We start from the raw sequence: 19,119 nt of genomic DNA on the forward strand, positions 1-19,119 counted from the left end.
AGATGAGTAACCCTGAAATTGTCAAATATAAAAGGATGTTTATTACAGCTGCAGCAGGAAGTGAGACACATGAATGTAAATAGAATTATGCACTGCTAGGAATTGCACATGGCTGGAAAACGTGCAGCCCCTGTTCTTCTTTCAATATGTGAAGACATGCATTCCTTAAGGACCTACTTCTTCGTGTATGCTGCAGGTCTACTGTGACCCCACTGTTTTGTGGTGATGGCATGAATGAGAAATTCGGTGGTTCCTATTTCTTTGAACGCTGTCTTTTATCTACAGTCTACTGCATGCTTGGTTGTGGTGGGTTTTAGCAGGTGAGATTCTGCACATGGGAAAAGGAGCAACAGGGGAAGCAACAAGGAGCCAACTCTGACTTGAACAAAGAGAAAGGCTGAAAAGCTCTGTCATTAGTCAAAATATTTAGAAGCATTCCCAAAGGATAGGTGTAATTTCTGATTTCAAACAAGACTAATGTACCACTTAACCTACAAGTTTACATGAGGTGTAAATGATACACAGTGGGAACTCTCTCCAAAGAGGTACAAACCTCTAAAACTTCCAGTGTGAATGGAATGGTATATGAAGATATCTATATTTTTGAGGTAAACATATTACTGGTGTTCTTGGTACTTTGCTTTTAAAGATGCAAAATCAATGCCTATTTTAGGTGACTATTTATTCACTCATACTAGTGCTTTTACAATAACACAGGCATTAAAAGAATCATAAGATAACACCTGCAATTTGTCTAGAAGTACTAAAAGAAAATAACGTATTGTTACACCAAATGATCAGTGTCTGAGGTCTTTGACAGCTGTAAAAACAGCACCCTTTCACAGGCAGCACTATTAAATAATTTTTAATTTACACTAATAGTGGGGTTCAGGTTCTCTAACGATCCTGTGAAAACATCTACGGAAACACTGAGAGAAGATTTATTTTGTGGCAAAACCAATTCTAGGTGACAGACAGTGTTCTTGAGGTTTTTTTGTTGACAGAGACAACAATAATACTTCTCATAAATAGCTGTATAATGACTACAATCTGCAAAATCCAAAGTCATTAAAAAAATCTACATTCAGAGAACACAATCCTCACTCTTTCTGAAAGACAGTTTTCTTATTATGACTTTTTTCATTTTGATTGAGCCAGATGCCAACAAATTTTTGGGGGCTCTATTCTTTATAAATGGAGAGCAAATTATTAGCAGAAGTCAGCAGCAAAATAATAACAGAATGCAGTTTACCGAACAAACTTGAGGAATAATTACCAGATCCCTTATGAATCTTTACTTTCTATGTGTTTTTTGCTGCTGAATAACACGATCATCGTTTACATGCAGATGCCAGGGCTCAGTTCCTTTTACTTGTAACAGGACTTGGCTCAGTGCAGATAAAATGGGGACTGCCAATTCAGACCTCCTTCACATACTAGCCAGCAATCCCTGACACTGCAGGAAACTGGCCATAGCCCCTGGATTGATCTCAAACAGTGTCATTTCATCCCATCTGCCCTCAGAACATCAGATACTGCTGGCCTATGTCTTGTTAGACCCACATCTTGTGGTCAAGGCCACAAAATAAACATTGGTGTCTAATTGGCGTTCTTCAGTGCCACAACCCCATTATAGTTGGCATAAACACATGCAAGAAGCGTTGCTTTCCCCTTCCCCCCTCCTGTTTCCTCCTAGGATAGCTGTGGCCATAAAGTAAAGATCGTTAAGGAGGACTTGTGTATTAATGATTGCGTGTACGTTACAGTAATCAGGTAATGGCTATATCAGCTTTCATTAGAAGTCTCAAGAAACCCATCTTTGCTATGCATGATAAACTAATTTCTAAATACTTTGATAGTGTTGTGTAAAGCCTTAATGTCCACTTTGTCTATACAGGCAATTGTATGTTGGTCAGTTCATTACTGTGTGTAACAGCAAACTCGCATGTTAAATGGACTTGGGTACTAAGGAAGCTCTGCATGCTACGCGAGCTCTGCTCTAAAGTCATTTGTGTTGCTTTTTGTGTCATTTCTGTAATTCAGTACAATCCTAGGTATAAAAGAGAGAAGCCTGTTAATCTCAGTTACCAACTTAAAAGTTGTGGGCCTTTAAGTACTGAGTGCAGTAAATGAATTCACAAGGGTCACTTCTGCCGTCCTGCTTCCAGTAACACTTTGCAACTTTGAGTCAAGTAGATTTCAGTGGGGATAACAGGCAAGAATTTCAAGACCAGAGGTACATTGCTTCTTGTTTAGCTTCTTGATAGCATCTCCTGGCCTGCCTGCAGCATGTTTTAACAAGATCCCTGTACTCAGGGCCATGTTTGCTGTGTTGTATGGCTGTGGCGTACAGCAGGTGCGCGCTTGCTTGAGGGTAGAGTTACACCCAGGGAGGGCTCAGCACGGGCTGGAGGTGATCGACAGTGCAAGCACACAGGCAGGGGAGCAGCTGGTGAGGGAGGGGCAGCCGAGGTGGTCCAGGCAGTGCAGCACCAGCTGCCCTGAAACAGCTCTGTTTCTGGCTTGAAATACTGGTGTGACTGCGCCTTTGGTTGGGACTGCGCACATGTGAGAAAGGATAGCTCTCGTTGAGACAAAGCAATTTTGTATCTTCTGTATTTTGTCCTGCCCCTCTGTTTCTATCATATCCTCTTGATACAGTTTATCCATTTCTCTTGCCAACTTTTGTTGGCTCCTCAGCACATACCCTCTTGTCCACCTGCCCGGGTCCAGTAGCTCATGTTTTGTCACTGTTCTTTGAGTGTGATGCATTCTTCTCACTGGCTGTTGGCATCAGGCATCTCATTTCCTTTTCCCAACAATCCCTTTCTTGACTCTGCAGGGTCACAGCAGTGAGTAGCACCACACTGAGACGTACTCAGAGAGCTGGGGTGACAATTACAGGGTGATGGAAGTTAGCATTATTTGAACCCCAGAAGTTACTTCTGCAAGATGGTGCCTGCTGCTAAACGTCCAGCATTGGAAAGGAGATGATAATTGTGTCATTAGATGATGGATACTGTGCTGTCAGCATCTGGCATGTTTTAGATTCCCTAATGTGTAAAGTAGCCAACTGACCTCCACAGTGCTGTTCGGCTGTGGGATGCCAGGGGAATCTAGGAAAGAAATGGATTCTGGGGGCACTGGGGATGGTCTAGAGTACTGCTATGGGATTATCCATCAGTCCTACACCACATGGAATGTGGAATCCCTTTTTTATGCTTTCTGGCAGAAAAGCCAAAGGCTGATTAACACGACCTCAGGGGACAGTAAAGGATGTGGCCATCCGTTGTGTGCTGGTGCTTGCTGCCAGTCAGAAGGGTGGCCCATAGGAAATGAATGCTCTTGCCACTGTCACCAGCTTTGAGTGATTGATCACCATTCCTCCCAATAAAGCCTTAACCATAAATAATAGCGTTGTGTGAAATTGAGTATTTGGAAAGCAAGCTTATTCCATATGAATCTGCATCTCTAACGGTGAAAATATGACAACAAATGAAGGGAGCAAGGCACTGACAGTACTGTAAATATACACATGCCTTTTCTCGAGTGTGGAACTGAAATGATAACAGAATCTGTGGTTATTTCAGGGAGAAAGTGGCCAAACCTATGCAACACCACAACCAAAGAAAGTATTTCTTTAGGATTTTACGGTCTTAAAGGTCCCTTCCAACACAAACCACTCTATGACTCTGTATTTTTCCTTTTGTTGTTTTAGGAGGTATTCAAAAAGTTGGGCATGTTTGCTGCTATCTATCTCCCACCTTTTTCTAATGCTAGTACAATGCTAATAGGATCAACAGCAGGTTAGGATAGGTTTACCATGGCCACTTTACAGATAGGCACAAGAGCAAGGCATGGAGTGAACAAGAGCAGAAAAAAAAAAGAATTTCTGATCATTTTTTTACAGTTGTTTTTTTGAACAACCAGAGCAGAGTAGCTCCTGTGTTCACTGCATTCCTGCTTGAAATAAAATAGCAGTGGCTTCTGGATGGAAAGCAGAACCTGGGATTTCTAACTTTCCATCCCTTCCATCAAAGCAGGGATTATGGTGAGAAGGACAATCTGGAGTTGCTTTCGTAAGGCTTCTCCTGAGAAAGCTGTAGCTGGAACGTTGGCTGCCTTGCTGACAGACACCTGTACATTTTCCATTCTTCCCATCCTCTGATACTCTTGAGCTTGGGGTGGGCTGCAGGATAAAACAAGCTCCTATCTGCAAACAAAACGACTTTCCTGAACAGAAGGTTTTGGAGAGAACCCATCTGGAGTGAATTCCATGCTTCTTCCCAGGCACTAGAAAAGTGTGCAAGTTTTCCAAGCTGGAGCGGAAGCATTATCTATAGCAGCACAATCCAACTCACATGACAAAAATATATATTAAACGTCCTTCCTTTGCATGAGAAAAGATGGGTAGAGGTTTTTCTCCTTTCTTCTTTTAGGTTATTAACAATGTAACATTTTGTGAGTAGTAAATTAACTCACAAAGGATTGCTAGTGTGTGACCATAGCTGTGGTAGGAGGAAATGTGCAGTTCAGGAGGATTCTGTTTGAACCGTGTGCTTGCGGGTATTGCACAGGGCATGGGAACTAAAGGAAGGGGAGATGGGTAGGTAATCAAGAACTGTTTGAGTCAAAATGGACCTTAAAGGCCATCTGATCTGACTCCCCTGCAGTGAACAGGGACATAACAGCTCCATCGTGTACTTGGAGCCCCTCCACTTTGTGATGTACCTAAAGCACCATTTCCCCTCAGTTATATTTTTTCCCAAAAGTTTTTCCCAAAAGAACTGTCCTACGAGATCGTGCCGTCTCCTTGAGAGCTGATGCTTTAGTGCATTAACACCTGTTTGGGGTATTTTCAAATGCACACTGCGTGTTTAGAGGCAGATAATCAGTCCGATGCACTGCAGCGGGTTCTGAATAACGCGTGCTGGTCCTCGATACCAATGCAGCGGCTTCTCATCTAACTCTGGACTGTCCGATGGACCTGGGCTGCCGTTGCTCTGTTGGACCAGAGGCAAATGTAAGATTCAAAGCAGAGGGTTTGTGATCGACGTGCGCCTGGCCGGGTGCCCATGGGGTGACCCCACGCGTGGCCTGCACCGACGCTGCCACCCAACTTTGTCTTTCCAATGGCAACGTGGTGGCGGGCACACCGTGGGTTTCCAGAGGCCGAGTCACATCAGCAAGCCGGCTATTTCCCTTCCACCTGCCCGCAACGCGCAGCAACTAAACCGCCCGCAAAATCGGCAGTAGCGGCAACGAACGATGTTGACGATCGAGGGTGGCGGCCCGTGCGCGCCTCTCGCGGCGGCTGGGCAGCGGCCGCCCGCCTCCCGCATCCCCGCCCGCTCCCCCCGGCCCCGCCGCCTCCCTCCTTCCCTCCCTCCCACCCTTCCTCCCTCCCGCCCCGCCCGCCCGGCGCGCACGGCCGCGGCGCGGGGACGCGGCCCCGGGCTCCCGCCCGCCCTCGCACGCACACACACACACACACACACACACACGCTCACACGCGCGCTCCCTCGGTGCCTGCTCCTTCCTCGCCCCCCGCCGCCTCCCCCGCCTCCTCCTCCTCCTTTCTCTGCAACGAGACGGAGAGAGGGAGCGAGGGGAACGGCGCTCGCAGGTATTTGTTTAGCGGCTCGGCGCTGCCGGATGGGCACCCCCCGCCCCCCGCGCCCCTTCCCGCCGCCCCTCGCAGTTTGTTTACAAGTCGCAAAGTTGTAATTGAGGAGCCGCCAGGACACAGCTGGATGCTCGCTGCCGCCGCTGCTCCCTCTCGTTCTTTGTGTTACGGACTGATGTGCAACTAATTAGCGGCGGGCAGGCTGCGCATCCGAGCCCCCCCAATAAGGAGCCCGGTAAGTGACTGCTTTGCTTTTTCCCCTCTCCTCCCTCCTTCTCCGTGTTTTGTTTTGTTTTCTTTTTTCGGGGGGTGGCTTTTCTTTCTTTATCTTTCTCATTTTGTGCTTTGCCAGCGGCTTTTTCTATCTTTTCTTTTTTTATTTTTTTTGCCGTCGTCCTCGTCCTCCGAGCTCGCCAAAGTAGCCGAACGCCAGAGCCGGGCGAGAAAAGGCGCCGCGGCATTAATTTATTAATTAATCTGCCCCCGCCCCTCCTCCCGAATGTCAAATATGACCTCTGCTCCCCGGCTTCTGTACGCCAGACGTGCGGGAGCGAACATGCACGGCCACGGCCGCCTCCCGCCGGCGGTCCCCGGTGCGGGCTGCAGGCTCAGCCCCGGGCACGCGGCCTCTCGGTGCGTGATCGATGCGTGCCCGCCGCCGCCGGGGGCCCCGAGGCCGTGCGGCTCCGCTCGCCTTCCTCTCGGGGCAGCCTTTGTATTGCCGGCTGCGCCCTGGGATCGTCCCTTCCCCGCCGAAGGGAGGACGCGGAGCGGCTCCCGGTCTCCTCCCGCCGTGCCCCCAGCCCGGGGCGAGGCTTTTCGCTCAGGTTCGCGCTCCCTTCGCTCGGATCTGTTGACATAAAAGCCGCTTTTCGGAGCCTCGGGAGAAGATGAAGTTGGTGCGCTCGGTAGGTTGGGCTCCGAACGGTTCATTAATCTAATTACGATCGTAATTACCGTAATTGATAACCATTTGGAACTGAACGCGGCGGCGTCTGGCAGCTAGACGCGGCCCCGCGGCGTGCCCGGAGCGAGCCCCTGCCCGATGGCCGCCCGTCGGAAAAGGTGCTGGAAATATCTGAGCCGCTCAGGTACGGCAGCTGGAAAACAAAGAGCCACTGTTCGGAAACTGAGGGCTTTTGAAGTTCTGCTGCTGTTTCGCCTCAGTTGTCGAAGGCTGCCGTAACGTGCCTTCCTCCCGCCTCCAAACGGAGCCCCCCGGCAGCGGCCCGCGGGCGGCCGCCCTGACCCCGCGGCTCCCCGCAGACGGCCACGGGAATCCCTCCCTCCCCGCCGGGTGAGCCCCGGCTCCCGCAGCGCCCGGGGCCTCGGCGCTGCTACGGCCCGCGTGCCCCAGCGCCACTGCGCTGCTGTCGGCTGCCTCCCCGCTGCCAGCTGTGCCGCGGCGCTAATGACCGCCGGGCGCAGAAGGACACGGCGGCAGCTGGCGGCTCCCCGCCTCCTTCTCTTCGAAGCTCTTTTTTTATCCCCCCTTCCTCCCCCCCTCAAACCCTTTTTATTTTTTTATTTTTTCCCTTTTTTTTTTTTTTTTCCCTTTTTTTTTTCCCCTTACGCTTTCTCCTCCGGGTGGGCAGCCCCGGCCCCGCGCCCACCCGCGGACTTAGCCGGGACTTCCCCTCGCCCTCCCCTCGCTCCCGCCCCCCCCTGGGAATCCACTTTGTGTCTTTCAGCTCCCGTGAGGATGCGGCAGGCCGGGCCGACCGGCCGCTCGGCGTCGCCGAGGACGCGCCCCGCGTGGGACTGAGCCCCCCCCTCCCGACCCCCGCCCGCTCGCCGCCACCATGAACACCAACGTGTGCGTGGAGAGCGGCCCCAACCCCGAGGCGCCGGGGCTGCCCAAGGACAGCCACCTGCCCGAGGGGGCCCTCAACAGCCTTGTGGATTACAACTCGGAGATGGAGAGGTACCGCTCCTTCGCCACCTTCTACAAGACCAACGGCGGCGCCTTCCCGCAGGCGGCGAAGATCGCGCGCATCACCACCCCCATCTTCCCCAGCGCCGCCGCCGCCGCCGCCGCCCGCATCGGCATGTCCCCCTGGAACTGCGACACCGCCACCGCCGCCGCCGCCACCGCCATGCTCTGGGGCAGCGGCGGCGGCGGCGGCGGCGCGGCGGGCGGCGGGAGGAAGCCCCCCTCCTCCTCCTCCTCCTCCTCCTCCGCCGCCGTCGCCGCCGCCTCCGCGGCCGCCGCCGCCTCCTCGCTGCACGCCGGCAGGGGCGGCATGCACCACCGGAGCGACTCGCAGCGCCTGGGCAAGCCCGGCTGCGCGCCGGCCGAGCAGCCCTCGCTGCCCATGGCCAACGGCAACTTCCTCTCCGGCCTGGCCCCCGAGCACTGCCGGCCGCTGGCGGGCGAGTGCATGAACAAGCTCAAGTGCGGCGCCGCCGAAGCCGACATCATGAACCTCCCCGAGCGCGTCGGCACCTTCTCGGCTATCCCGGCGCTGGGCGGCCTCTCGCTGCCGCCCGGGGTCATCGTCATGACGGCCCTGCACTCCCCCGCCGCGGCCTCGGCCGCCGTCACAGACAGCGCCTTCCAGATCGCCAACCTGGCGGACTGCCCGCAGAGCCACGCCTCGGCCGCCCCCGCCTCCGCCCTGGGCGCCGCCGCCGGCGCGGGGGGCGGCGGAGGAGGAGGAGGCGGCGGCGGTGGCGGGGGGGCCGGCGGCGGTGGCGGCGGAGGCGGCGGCGGAGGAGGAGGCGGAGGGGCCGGGGCCGGGGCGGGCAACCCCGCCAAGAAGAAGCGGAAACGCTGCGGGGTGTGCGTGCCCTGCAAGCGGCTCATCAACTGTGGAGTCTGCAGCAGTTGCAGGAACCGCAAAACGGGACACCAGATCTGCAAATTTAGGAAATGTGAAGAGCTTAAGAAAAAACCTGGCACTTCGCTAGAGGTCAGAGGAGATGATTTCTTTTTCCCCAGCCTCCCGCCGTCCCTCCTCAACCCCCTGCCCCCGCCCCTGCAGTGCTTCTTGTCTAGCTTCAAGATGCAGCACCCGTTCTCCGAGGCCTCCTTCAGGCTCTGAGGGTGCCCCCGCCGCCGGCGCGGCCCCTCGCCCGCCGCCCCCGGTCCCTCACCCCGCCGCGCCCGGCCCCGGCCCCGCCGCCCCGCGGCCGCTCCCCTGCGGGTTGCGGGGTCGGAGGCCGCGCCCTGCCCGTCGCCCCGTGTCGTGCGGAGCCGAGCCGAGGTTCTGCTCGCCCGGTGCGCCCGCTGCGTGACCCAGCAGACTGATGGCCGGCTGGTTTCGCTGTTTTTGTTTGTTTGTTTGTTTTCCTTTTTTCCTTTTTCTTTTCCTGGAGATCGTGGTCGCTTCGGGGCAGTTTTAGGGCCGGGGTGGTGGGGAGAGGGAGAGCTGGAGCTGAGCGGTGCCCCAGCAAAAGTCTGAGGAAGCATTGGCTCACCCATCTAGGGCCGGCCGGTGGCAGAGTTGGTGCTGTGACACGTGCCCATGTAGTACGTTTGGCAGAGTTTCTCTATCCTGGCGTGGGGAGCATGGTGGGGAAATAGCAGGGGTGTACTGGGCTGTCAGCTGTCTGACCTGCATCCACACTTGTCTTTACACTGTGCCACTGGATGTGATGGATATGCCCAGCACTCCTGGCTGTGCCGACAGGGTCCCATGTTGGCAGAGGTTTTGATGAACGTGCCAAGCCCGACAGACAATGGAAGGCAGAACACCTGCTGCATGGAGCACGACCGGGGCTCATTGTTGGTAGGCAGGGGAATGAGGAGAGGGAAGCCCAGTAATCACACTTAATCTCTTGTCATTATTAAAATGATAGCGTTGCTGGCAAGGTGCTTACATTGGATGTGTCTGGAGGTGTTGAGGATGATGGATTCAGTGCAGAGGAGCAGTGCACGTGGAGTGACATTAGGATCTGTAGTAACAGAAATGAGCAGCTAAGTGAGACGGTGCTCCTTCCCCTGGTGCTGTGGTGGCTCCATGCAGGCAGGAATGAGCCAGCCTAGAGAGTGGGGGAAGGTAGCAAGAGCCTGCTGGTCTGTCCTGCGTTACATCAACATGGGTAGCAGTGTTGGTGTTGGCACTGCCATGGGACACTTGGGTTTGAAGTGACAGGTGGTTGATGGTGTTAACTCTTCTGTAGCCAGCCTTGCCACTCTCACCAATGAGAAGGAATCACTGGTTAGAGGGAATCACTGGTGTGAGGGACCTACTCTTGCTGGAGTTTGCTCTGTATCTCTGCATGCTCTCAGCTGTCGTTGCGCATGCGTAGTAGCCCAGCATTGCTAACCCCATGCCCAGCACAGATTCCACACACGAGAAACCAAATAGGCTCAGCAGCTCACGGCTTTCTTGGTAACGCCTTGGCTGATTTTGTAGAAAGTCTGCAAGGAAGACACAGGGCTCTCTGGTTGGGCTTTGCCAGCCTGAGTGCTGCTGGGCTGAACATGATGAATTACGGCTTCTGAGGGCTCATCGACCTGTCTGGAAAGTGAGATGTCTTGGGAAATGTGCTTGCACGCTCGCAGATCTTCCAGTGGGCTCACGTGCTTCCCTGGCTGCATCTCCAGAGCTTCCTCACTCCTGATGGAGGGGTTTGGCAGCCTTAAAAGCTGCTAAGGAGCGCTACCCGATAGAATTGCTTAATCAGTGTGACTGAAAAAGCATGGATTTACTAGCCACACGGCTGCTTTCCTAACCAACTCCCTTCACTTCTCTTCATTCCCTCTCCCTGCTGGTTTTCCGTCAGCCACACGAACGCAGGTCTCTGGTCCCACCTGTAGAGGTGTCAGCCGAGCATCACCTCATGCCACAAATACGTCACAGAGCGTGGCTTCTTTCCTTGCACAAACAGCGGTAGGATCAGTAGGCGAGGAAAGTCCCAAACGGAGCAGCCTTCCCTTGAGGTTGTTTCTCATTTCCCTTTTGTTCTTTTCTTCTCTTCAACCACATAACGGAGCGTGGCGGTTATGGCCAGGGTGGGTGGGTGGGTGTCCCGGTGCGTCCTTAAGGTGTGAGTGTTGTGCTCAGCGTGGCTGTGAGTTGTGGAGATGGCTTGAGGCAGGGGTGGGACTGTGCTTAAAAACAAAATAAACGGAGAGCGAGAATAATAACAATAAACAGCAAACTGATTGATCCCACTGCAAGCATTTCTCTCGTTTTTCCTTTAAATTCGTTCTTCTGTGTGACACAACTCTCAAGGTCAGTACACCGAGTGGAAGAGATTCACACTAATGTGTTCCAGCCCCCAACCCTTACATTTTTAATGGCGTGCTTCCCTCCCAGCATTTTTTTAAAACACTTGACCTATTTTTTCCTATTTTTCTCGTACGGTTTTCACCCGCAAAGTGTCCCAACACTCTCGTATTTTACATAGTACGTTAATATTACTAGGAGATTTTATGTACGGTAATAATAAATCTGTAAAACTCAGATTGACGTCACGTTGCACACTACCTACTTGTATATGTACGTTCTGTCTTCATGCAGATTTACAGTTGGTTTAAAGAGGCATAATCTTTATTCACCCACTGAGACTACTTGTTTGCCAAGGATGGGCGGACGTGTCTCATTCCTGCTGCTGGTTAAGGAGATGGGGAGACAGCTAGGGCTGTGCATCTCCCCTTCTGGAAGGAAGCCCTCCTGACCCTGCTGCCCATTTGGTTAATGATAGCAGAAGCGAATGGAGGGCTGGCTTGCAGCTGGTGTGCGCTGTTCAGCCCTGATGCAAGATGGCTTCTGTCAAACAGGTGGTACTGCTTGCTTTACTTGTAGCAGCCTCACCAATTAGCAGCATGCATATTAAAGTTTGTGTATCAACCTTCAGTACCAACCTCAAGTTACCAACTGGGAATGCCAGCCTCTGAATACCAGCGCAAAATACAGCCTCCAAACCTGAGGCATCTCACCGAGCCACATCCGAAGGCAGCTTGAGATCCCTCACCTAGGTTAGGGTCACAGCGACTGGTTTCAACAGAACCAGCTCCCAACGCAGCCCCCTTAACCTCTTTGTTTGTGACTGCTGGGAATGCCGTGCAGCACAAGGCCTCTGGTGCTGGGTTTTCCTCTCAGCCTGTTGAGGTGCCTGGGGATGCTGTGATACAAGGCCTCCTGCGTGTCATCATGGCTCATTGAGGCCTGCTTTCTGCTGCTCAGAGCACTTGCCAAACCTGTGGGCTTTTTGCTCTAGGACCGTGGCTTACAAGGTGTGTCATATTGCTGTCGGCGGAGACATGGCATTGAGGAAGACACTGAGGGCTCTACAGAGTTGAGCTTGCACTTTGGCAGACTACCGAGCATAAAAAGCCTAGCACAAGGGATATCTTGAGATGAAGCTGGATATTACCCATTGTACTGCTTCGTATTTTCTTGCATCTCCTCTCTTCACGTGATGCTCACATGGCAAAGGAGCTGCCCCAGCCACGTGACAACAGCATTCAATCCATGTGATGTGGGAGCTGCTGTTTGATGCAGCACAGCAACCCTTGGGCTTTGTAAGAGGGGGACAAGAGGCACATTTTTTTTTTGTTCCAAATGAAGCCTCTCACACCTAAGGAATTTTCTTGGTGAAATCTGGTAACTGAACTGAACAGAAATCTGAAGTAATTCAGCAAAAATGGTAGGCCAGTCAAAGGCTGAACGGCCTCCTTCCTACAAGCCCTGCTTTTTGTGTGTGTTGGAATCACTTGCTTTAAATTGTTGAACTGTGATTATATGCCAGGGAAACTGTCCATGTGGCGAGAGAGGTTAACTGGCTGTGGCGGTCCTGTGCCTGATGGCACTGAGCAGCTCTCCACAGATTTTTCTTCACACCAAGGCAAGCTGTGCTGTGGGGTTTCTGGATGCTCTGCCAGACTTTGGGCTTTGCCCAGTACTGCAATTGATTCATTTGTCTTCTTCTAATTCTTTCTTATTTTTAAACTTTTTTCTTTTTTTTTTAAACTCTACATAGACGTGAAATGGATGTGAAAACGGATGTGCATTGTTTAGGCTGGACAAGTTGTATGTGTCGTGAGAAATACGATAAATTAAGATAAGAGTTTTTTTCTGGAGCTGCAATAAGAATAACAAGTACTATTTTAAATGCTTTTTAGTTTTATTCTTTTCCCTCCAAATGGTCTGAATCCCTTTGGAATTTGTGCATGGAAGCCAATGTGGGTTGGAACCCCATGTCAGCTACAGCACTTTGGGGAAATGTTGCTCCAGTTGTGACTGTACAAAATGCTATTGGCCATACACACCACACCCTGCTCATAGGAAGGGCCTTGTTTAAGCCAGTAGATAGGTGAGCACTGTGTGACATACTGCTCATTCAGGGTGGGGAATGGGTAAGCAACAATTCAGAGCAAGGCTCAATTTCTGTCTGTCTGTATGTGTATGCTCACATCGCTTTGTGGGGTCACTTTCCATGCAACTCTGTTTGCTGGGTTGACACCAAACGCAGGGAAGGCTTGGCTTGCCTGGGGGGTGGATGAGGATGTCAGAAAGCAGTCCCTATTGAATAGCAACATCTTGGTACTCCGTTTTTGGCATTAAAGGAAATGTGCTCTAGGCAGTTCAATAAAAGATAGTCATTAATTTCTGTACTCCGTGTCATGCATTTGATGTGCAGCAATGGCTGAGAACAGGTGCCTTCCAAAGAGCCAGAAGGAAGTGTGTCAGTGGAAGGGGAGATGGTAGGTTTCCAACTCTGATCATGCTTGTGATTTAAGGGTTTGGCTTGATGAATAAGACATTTCTAAACAGGCAGACCTCGAATGTACACCCTAAAGTCTCACCAAATACCGCATAATCCTTTTGATCACTGGCTGTGGTGGGAAGCAGCTGCTGATTGTGCAGGGAAAGGCTTACGATAAGCTTTTCAAACGTACCCGAGTGAATTAGGAGAAATGAAAAAGTAACTTGTGTCCCCGTAAGGAAGTCTGTGGGACTTGATCTCTGTTGCTAACAGTTCCCAAGGCACCTACCACTGGTTTAAAACCTGCCAGCAGACCTCACTTTCTGAGGAGTACCACCACAACAAGGAAGTATTTCTCCGCTGCTGTAGCATCTGCATTTTTGTAACAACTTACCTGCTCTGAAGGATCATACTAAACCATGATGTCTAGAAGCATGACGGTTTGTTAGATACTTCTTTGCTGTTTAGGAACCTGGCCTGCCCTGTCTGTCTTTTCTCTTCTTTTGGATACCTGAATTGTGTTCCATGGTCATGTTCAGTCACACACAAACACCTGTCCTGAATTACTCTGTGGCATCATCTCAAGCCATCTCCTGTCTGAGCATCCTGCGCTTGCCATCCTTTGTTGAGCTGTGTTGCACCATACTTGGGATGTGACAGCCGTTTAATAATGTTGAAGCTTTAGCTCTGCAGGGGCTAAAAAAGATCCCAGCATGCTTGTTAACTTCTACTCTCAGACATCATGGGAAATATTTTCTCTTCACTGGAATTCCTATGTATCTTCTTAATTAAGATCATAAAAATCCATGGCCAGGTTTGCGTTTAAGCCTTTTGATTTTTTTCCACAGCTTTCCAGAGTTTCCCCATATTTAGCCAGTCACCGCAGTGCCAAGTGAAGTACAGGAACTTAAATAAGGGCAGCCTGGGGGTCGTGCTGGGTGCTGTATTCTTAGTGGGCTGCACTCATCAAACATCTTTGCCCTTGCCACTGTGGATTTTGAGTCTTTCCTCTTCTCTGCTAGAGTTTATCCTCATCTCAGTCTCAAAAGAAATATTTTCAAGCTCAGCCCCTCTCCTATCTCAGGAAAGTGTTCCCTTTTGTTCCAGGCTGCTCTGGCTGCGATCTCTGCTGAGTTTCTGTATGGGATTGTTTTTAGCTGGTGTCAGGCTTCCTTTGGCTAGGAGCTAATAATGGATTATTCAGCAGCTTAGCAAGCAGAGAAGCAGTGTTAGAATTTGAGGCAGAGGCAGGAACCTAATAAACGCTGGCAAATTATGGGAAGTCCCAGGGAGTTCAGGATGCAGATGAGTGAACTCAAGCGAGGAGGAGAGGGCAGCTGCAGGGTGCTCAAGCAGGAAAGGACCCAGAACTGGCTTTGGCATGGTGCTAATGAGCAAAGCCACAAAGAAAGCATGCTGCTCCTCAGCTGGAGTGAGTCAGACACTAGGTAGATGAATGGGGTTCTGAAGGTGCTCTGCTGCCAGAAAGGGCAATATGGCCATGCTGAAAATGATGCTGAGACCTCCCACAATAGGGAGAAAGCAGCACACAGCTGCTGCTGGGAGCAGGTGGCTTGTATTAATGATGCAGGCACAGCAGCTCACCTATAGCTCTCTTCCCACAGCTACTGCCTGTGGTGGCCAAGGCTTCACACATCAGAAGAGGACCTTGAAGTAGGTGAGCAGGGCTTCCCATGTCTTGTCACTGATAGGGAATTCTGATTTCTTTCATTCTTTTTTAAAACTGAGTTTAATTTATGGAGAGGATCTGGGTGCCGGGGTGAGCATGTGGTGTGGAAGGATTCTTATGATCCAAACAAGTTGTTCCAGAGCCAAGGACATGATGAAGGCGTATGTACAAATGAACTGACAAATGTGAAAGAAGGAGGTGATGCTAGCAAATGAAGGGCTGAGAATGGTGGTTGGTTGTACAAGTACTACTTGGCCTTACAGTCTTCTTGGGTGGCATGTATAACGTCTCCTAGGGAAGTTGGAGTACACAAGAAGCATGTGAGCATGTGAACTCAAAGAATTTACTCCATCATCATAGGAGTAATACCTGATGGCAGATGTTGTTGGGTGCTGTCCATCTTTCTGCATGTGGGGCCACCTTCACTGTGCACTGATCTCAGCAGGTGCGGGCATAGAAGGGAGACAGAGAGTCCATTCCTCTGCCTAGAAGTGCAAGGAGGGCAAATCATGATCATTGGGGTGCTGTCAAAGAGGTCAGGCATGGAAAAGGAGAGGCAGTCAGCAGATGTTGTCATGTGCACTAACTCTAGAATGAGTAGTACCTGTCTGAACCAAAGGCCGCTGGTTTTAGATCGAGCAGAAGAGAAAAAAGGTGCTCTGCAGGGTCATGGGTCTGGTTAGGCAGCTGACATGAAGTGAGTGGGAGAGGATTCGATGGCAGGAGCTCAATAATGACATAAAAGCAGTTTCCTCTGAATCACCAGTACATCTCAGCTTCAGAAGCAGGGTTTGCCACTGGCTGCTTGCTTGGAAGCTGATGTAAAATAAATTGGAGGTCAGTGACCAGCGGAGATGATGGTGTCGTGAAAATAATCACTGAGATGAATCTTAATTGTCATGCTTGAAAATTTCAGATGCATAAACATGCTAATGCTGTGTGTTCTGGAAATTCACTCAGTTTTCCTGTTACCAATTACATCGATACTGCCTAGGGAATGAATGGAGCTCAGAGCCAAATGCAGTCCTGTCCGGCTTTCCACTCCGGTCAGGCATGGCAGCAACCTACTGTACAGGGGTTTTCCTTTTGCCTCCAGCTGGGCAGCCTGCAAAGCTCAGCATTTGCGAAAGCTGAGCCAGTACCCACAGCAGGTCTCTGGAAGTGCCTCAGCCCAGGTAGATTCCTAAACAAAACATCTTTTTCTTCTGTTCAAAAAATAATAATAAAAAAAATTGCAGCGGAAGAAGCAAGCGAGCAGAGGCCAAGCATTTAATAGATGTATTTTTCACTGGCTCTTTTATCAACGGCATGTGTGAAATCCCGGAGGACAGAAGCAGTTAGCTAACCAATGAGGCATCGTAGCTGGCGCGAGGCTCTGTGCAGGAGGAAAAGATGCCGAAGGCAGAGCAGCTCTAGGGGAAGGAGATTGAAGTGCAGGCCTGGCGCTGGGAAACGTGCTTCCTTCTGCTTGTGGACCAGCCTTTGCGAGCTCACCGTGCCCTGCAGCAGCTGCTTTGCCAGTGATAGAGATGTCAGAGCGTGAGCACGGAGGCTGGTACCGCTGGGTGATGAACCGGTGGGGATTTCTCATTAACAGAATGAATGTTAACAAGAATTGCAGTTTATGAGCCTGCATGGGGGGAGGATCGGTGAGAGGGGCTGATGGATTTGATTAGGAGGTGGTGTGTGAGGGGGGTTGGCAGAGGGCAGGTCCCTGGCAGAAAGCCTGCTTCCTGCTGGCTGTGTCTGACAGAGGATGATCAGCAGAAGGCGCCTGCTGGGTCTTAGGTGAAAGCAGGAGCTGAGCAGCGGTCTGGATGTTTTGCTTGTAGTGTCTTTTGCATAGTAGTGCCTCAAGCTCCATACTGTGGGACAGTAATGAACCAGCATCCACAAATTTCTTTACAAAACATTACTCAGCTTTCTACTGATGGCATGTTGGGCTCGATGTTCATTCCCACTGCCAGGATGAGGCCTTGTGTGGCAGCTCCCCTGGCCCTCTCAGCCCTGGCTCAGGCTTGGCACTGTGGCATTGCTGGCATGGCTGGTGCTGCCATTGGTGCTCAATAGGGATAGAGCTGGGCTAGGCTGGGTTCCTTATGGCTTCTGATCTGTGTTTGCCATCTGTTTTCCCCAGTGATGTTATGCTTTTTTTTTTTTTTTCTTTTTAGATCAAAAATTGAGATTGTTTACCCATTCCTCAAATGTAATCCCATATATAAAGCAAAAAAATACCAACAAAACAAAAAAAAAAGAGATATAAATTCTGGTGTGTGCTGCATGTGAAGGAGAGACACATTTGCTCATTCTTTCTCATGTGGAGAAACCCACTGCCCCAAGTTCACCCTACTGACTGGGCCAGGAGCTGTTGCACATGCTGAGCCCTGCAGCAGGACCCGGTGCTTCTGAGGTTATCTTGAGGAAGCTGCTGGGGAGGAGCTGGCTTCTTGAGGAATCACCCCAGATGAGCTGCTCGTCTCACATTGCCACTTGCTGCGTCTCATGGCAGAGCTTTGCTTTTCGCTTCGTGCACTCGGCGGGGAAAGCCAAATGAGTTTCCTAACCTGGTGTGTGCTAAATCTGGTTTGTGTCAAATACGGTGCAGGAGATACGCAATGCGAGTGGAAAAATAGCTGCCGGCAAGCAGATTCATGTCCTCCCAGAGCAAATAAAGCTGGCTTTTAAAATAAATGTTAAATCTCCTCAGTTTGAAGAGAGCCAGGCCCACGGCTCAGCCACAGCAAGAGGGATTTTAGCTTGGGCTGCAGCCAATGGTGTGACCCCATGCCTGTCCCTGTGCCTGCTGGGGCCACAGACTGGATGGCTCCTACCGCTCCGGCAAGGGGACAAGGCGGGGGATCCGCACACCAGCTCTGTGCCCCAGAGCCTCCTTGCCTCAAGGCAAACATTCAAGGAGACTTTGTGCGGGCTGGATGTGAGTGCCGGGAGGTTTTCCCCAAAGTAATCGCTGTAGGTAATGTATATTTATGAGAGGAACAAAGCCGGCAGCAGTTGCTTCCAAAGGCTGCTCTCCTTTCCCGGTGGCTCTGCCTTTGGGTAAGTGGTGTGGGGGAAGGCTGCTTCCCCTTGGGGCTGAGCTCACTGCTGGGGCTCTGCTCCTCTCAGGCAGTCCTGTAGACATTGTGCTCTGTAGTCCAACCTCACAAGTGTGTAAGAGGTTTGTGGAGTCACTGGCAGCAGTAGTCACTGTTTGCTCTTGGGCTGCTGATCAATCCAAATCGCGTTTCATGTGGGGACCACAACTTCGCAGTTGAACTTGTTGGTCACCATGTAGCACTGGAATTCTCTCTCTAGTTTAGTATATGTGTATCTATCCATTTATATATAAATATATGCATTCAAATGTGTAACTGTGTAACTCTATAAAAATACATATTTGGGCCAGATTTCATGTTGCGCGTCCAGTAGCCTAACTGCCAACCTGCCACTCCTGTGGAAGAGATTTCAAGCAGAAATGGTTCTCCAGACTGAAGCGCTCATGTAGGGTTTGTAAGGCTGACTTTCCTAAGGTCTTTCTCCTCTATGTGGCCAGCACCAGTCCTGCTGCTTTGGGAAATATGAGAAAGTAAATCAGTTTCGGTTGCGTTGCCATTGGTATTTTGGATTCAGTCAGGGCAGAGTTCCTTCCCTGCTGCCAGTTTCTGTGTTTGTGTAGGTTTGTAAAAGCAGTTGGGTTGCCCGTGTCTTGAACATACCTCAGCAGCAGTATAGCTCCCAAAGGGCTTCTGCAGAACCAAATCGTTTTAGCCAGGACTCCTGGAGAGAAATGCCACATCTGACAAATAATTTGCTGTAGCCAGTGTGTGAGTTTGCTTCTGTAAGAAGAGGTTTTTTGCTCTTGGATCAAACATCAAAGGGTTCTTACATAATGCAACATCTTTTAACATTGGTAAGGTATTAGGGCATCATCATGTAGCACTCTTATACATTTTAGTGTTCTGTTCTATTTCTGAATGCGGTTCACCTTTACCCAAGGGATTCCCTAGCCCTACAGAAAATAGTACTGAAAGTGATTTGGGTACACTCCAAACAGCAGCATCCATAGCAGGAGTGGCTGGCTCTCCTGATTCTAATCTGCCTGCAGAATCTTTCCAACAGCTGTGAGACTCATGGGCACTTCCAT

General features: G+C 50.9%; 1 protein-coding gene and 1 long non-coding RNA gene across 2 annotated transcripts in view; both read left to right on the plus strand.

The window, feature by feature from the left end:
* Positions 1-19,119, plus strand: part of LOC107313311 — a 105,731-nt gene that overhangs the window by 77,170 nt on the left and 9,442 nt on the right. The gene's annotated exons all lie outside the window — the stretch shown is intronic.
* Positions 5,749-11,040, plus strand: CXXC4 (CXXC finger protein 4). Its single transcript, XM_015861441.2, has 3 exons — positions 5,749-5,861; positions 7,318-8,248; positions 8,354-11,040. The coding sequence occupies exons 2-3, from the start codon at positions 7,429-7,431 to the stop codon at positions 8,668-8,670; spliced, it is 1,137 nt and encodes a 378-aa protein (XP_015716927.1). The 5' UTR covers positions 5,749-5,861; positions 7,318-7,428; the 3' UTR covers positions 8,671-11,040.

Source organism: Coturnix japonica, chromosome 4 (genome assembly GCF_001577835.2).
Source record: "Coturnix japonica isolate 7356 chromosome 4, Coturnix japonica 2.1, whole genome shotgun sequence".
Classification (NCBI taxonomy): domain Eukaryota; kingdom Metazoa; phylum Chordata; class Aves; order Galliformes; family Phasianidae; genus Coturnix; species Coturnix japonica.

Coding starts and splice junctions, on each gene's coding strand:
- CXXC4 (XM_015861441.2), top strand. CDS start 7,429: ATGAACACCAACGTGTGCGTGGAGAGCGGCCCCAACCCCGAGGCGCCG. Junction 8,249..8,353: donor CGCCCCCGCCTCCGCCCTGG/GCGCCGCCGCCG, acceptor GAGGAGGCGGAG/GGGCCGGGGCCGGGGCGGGC.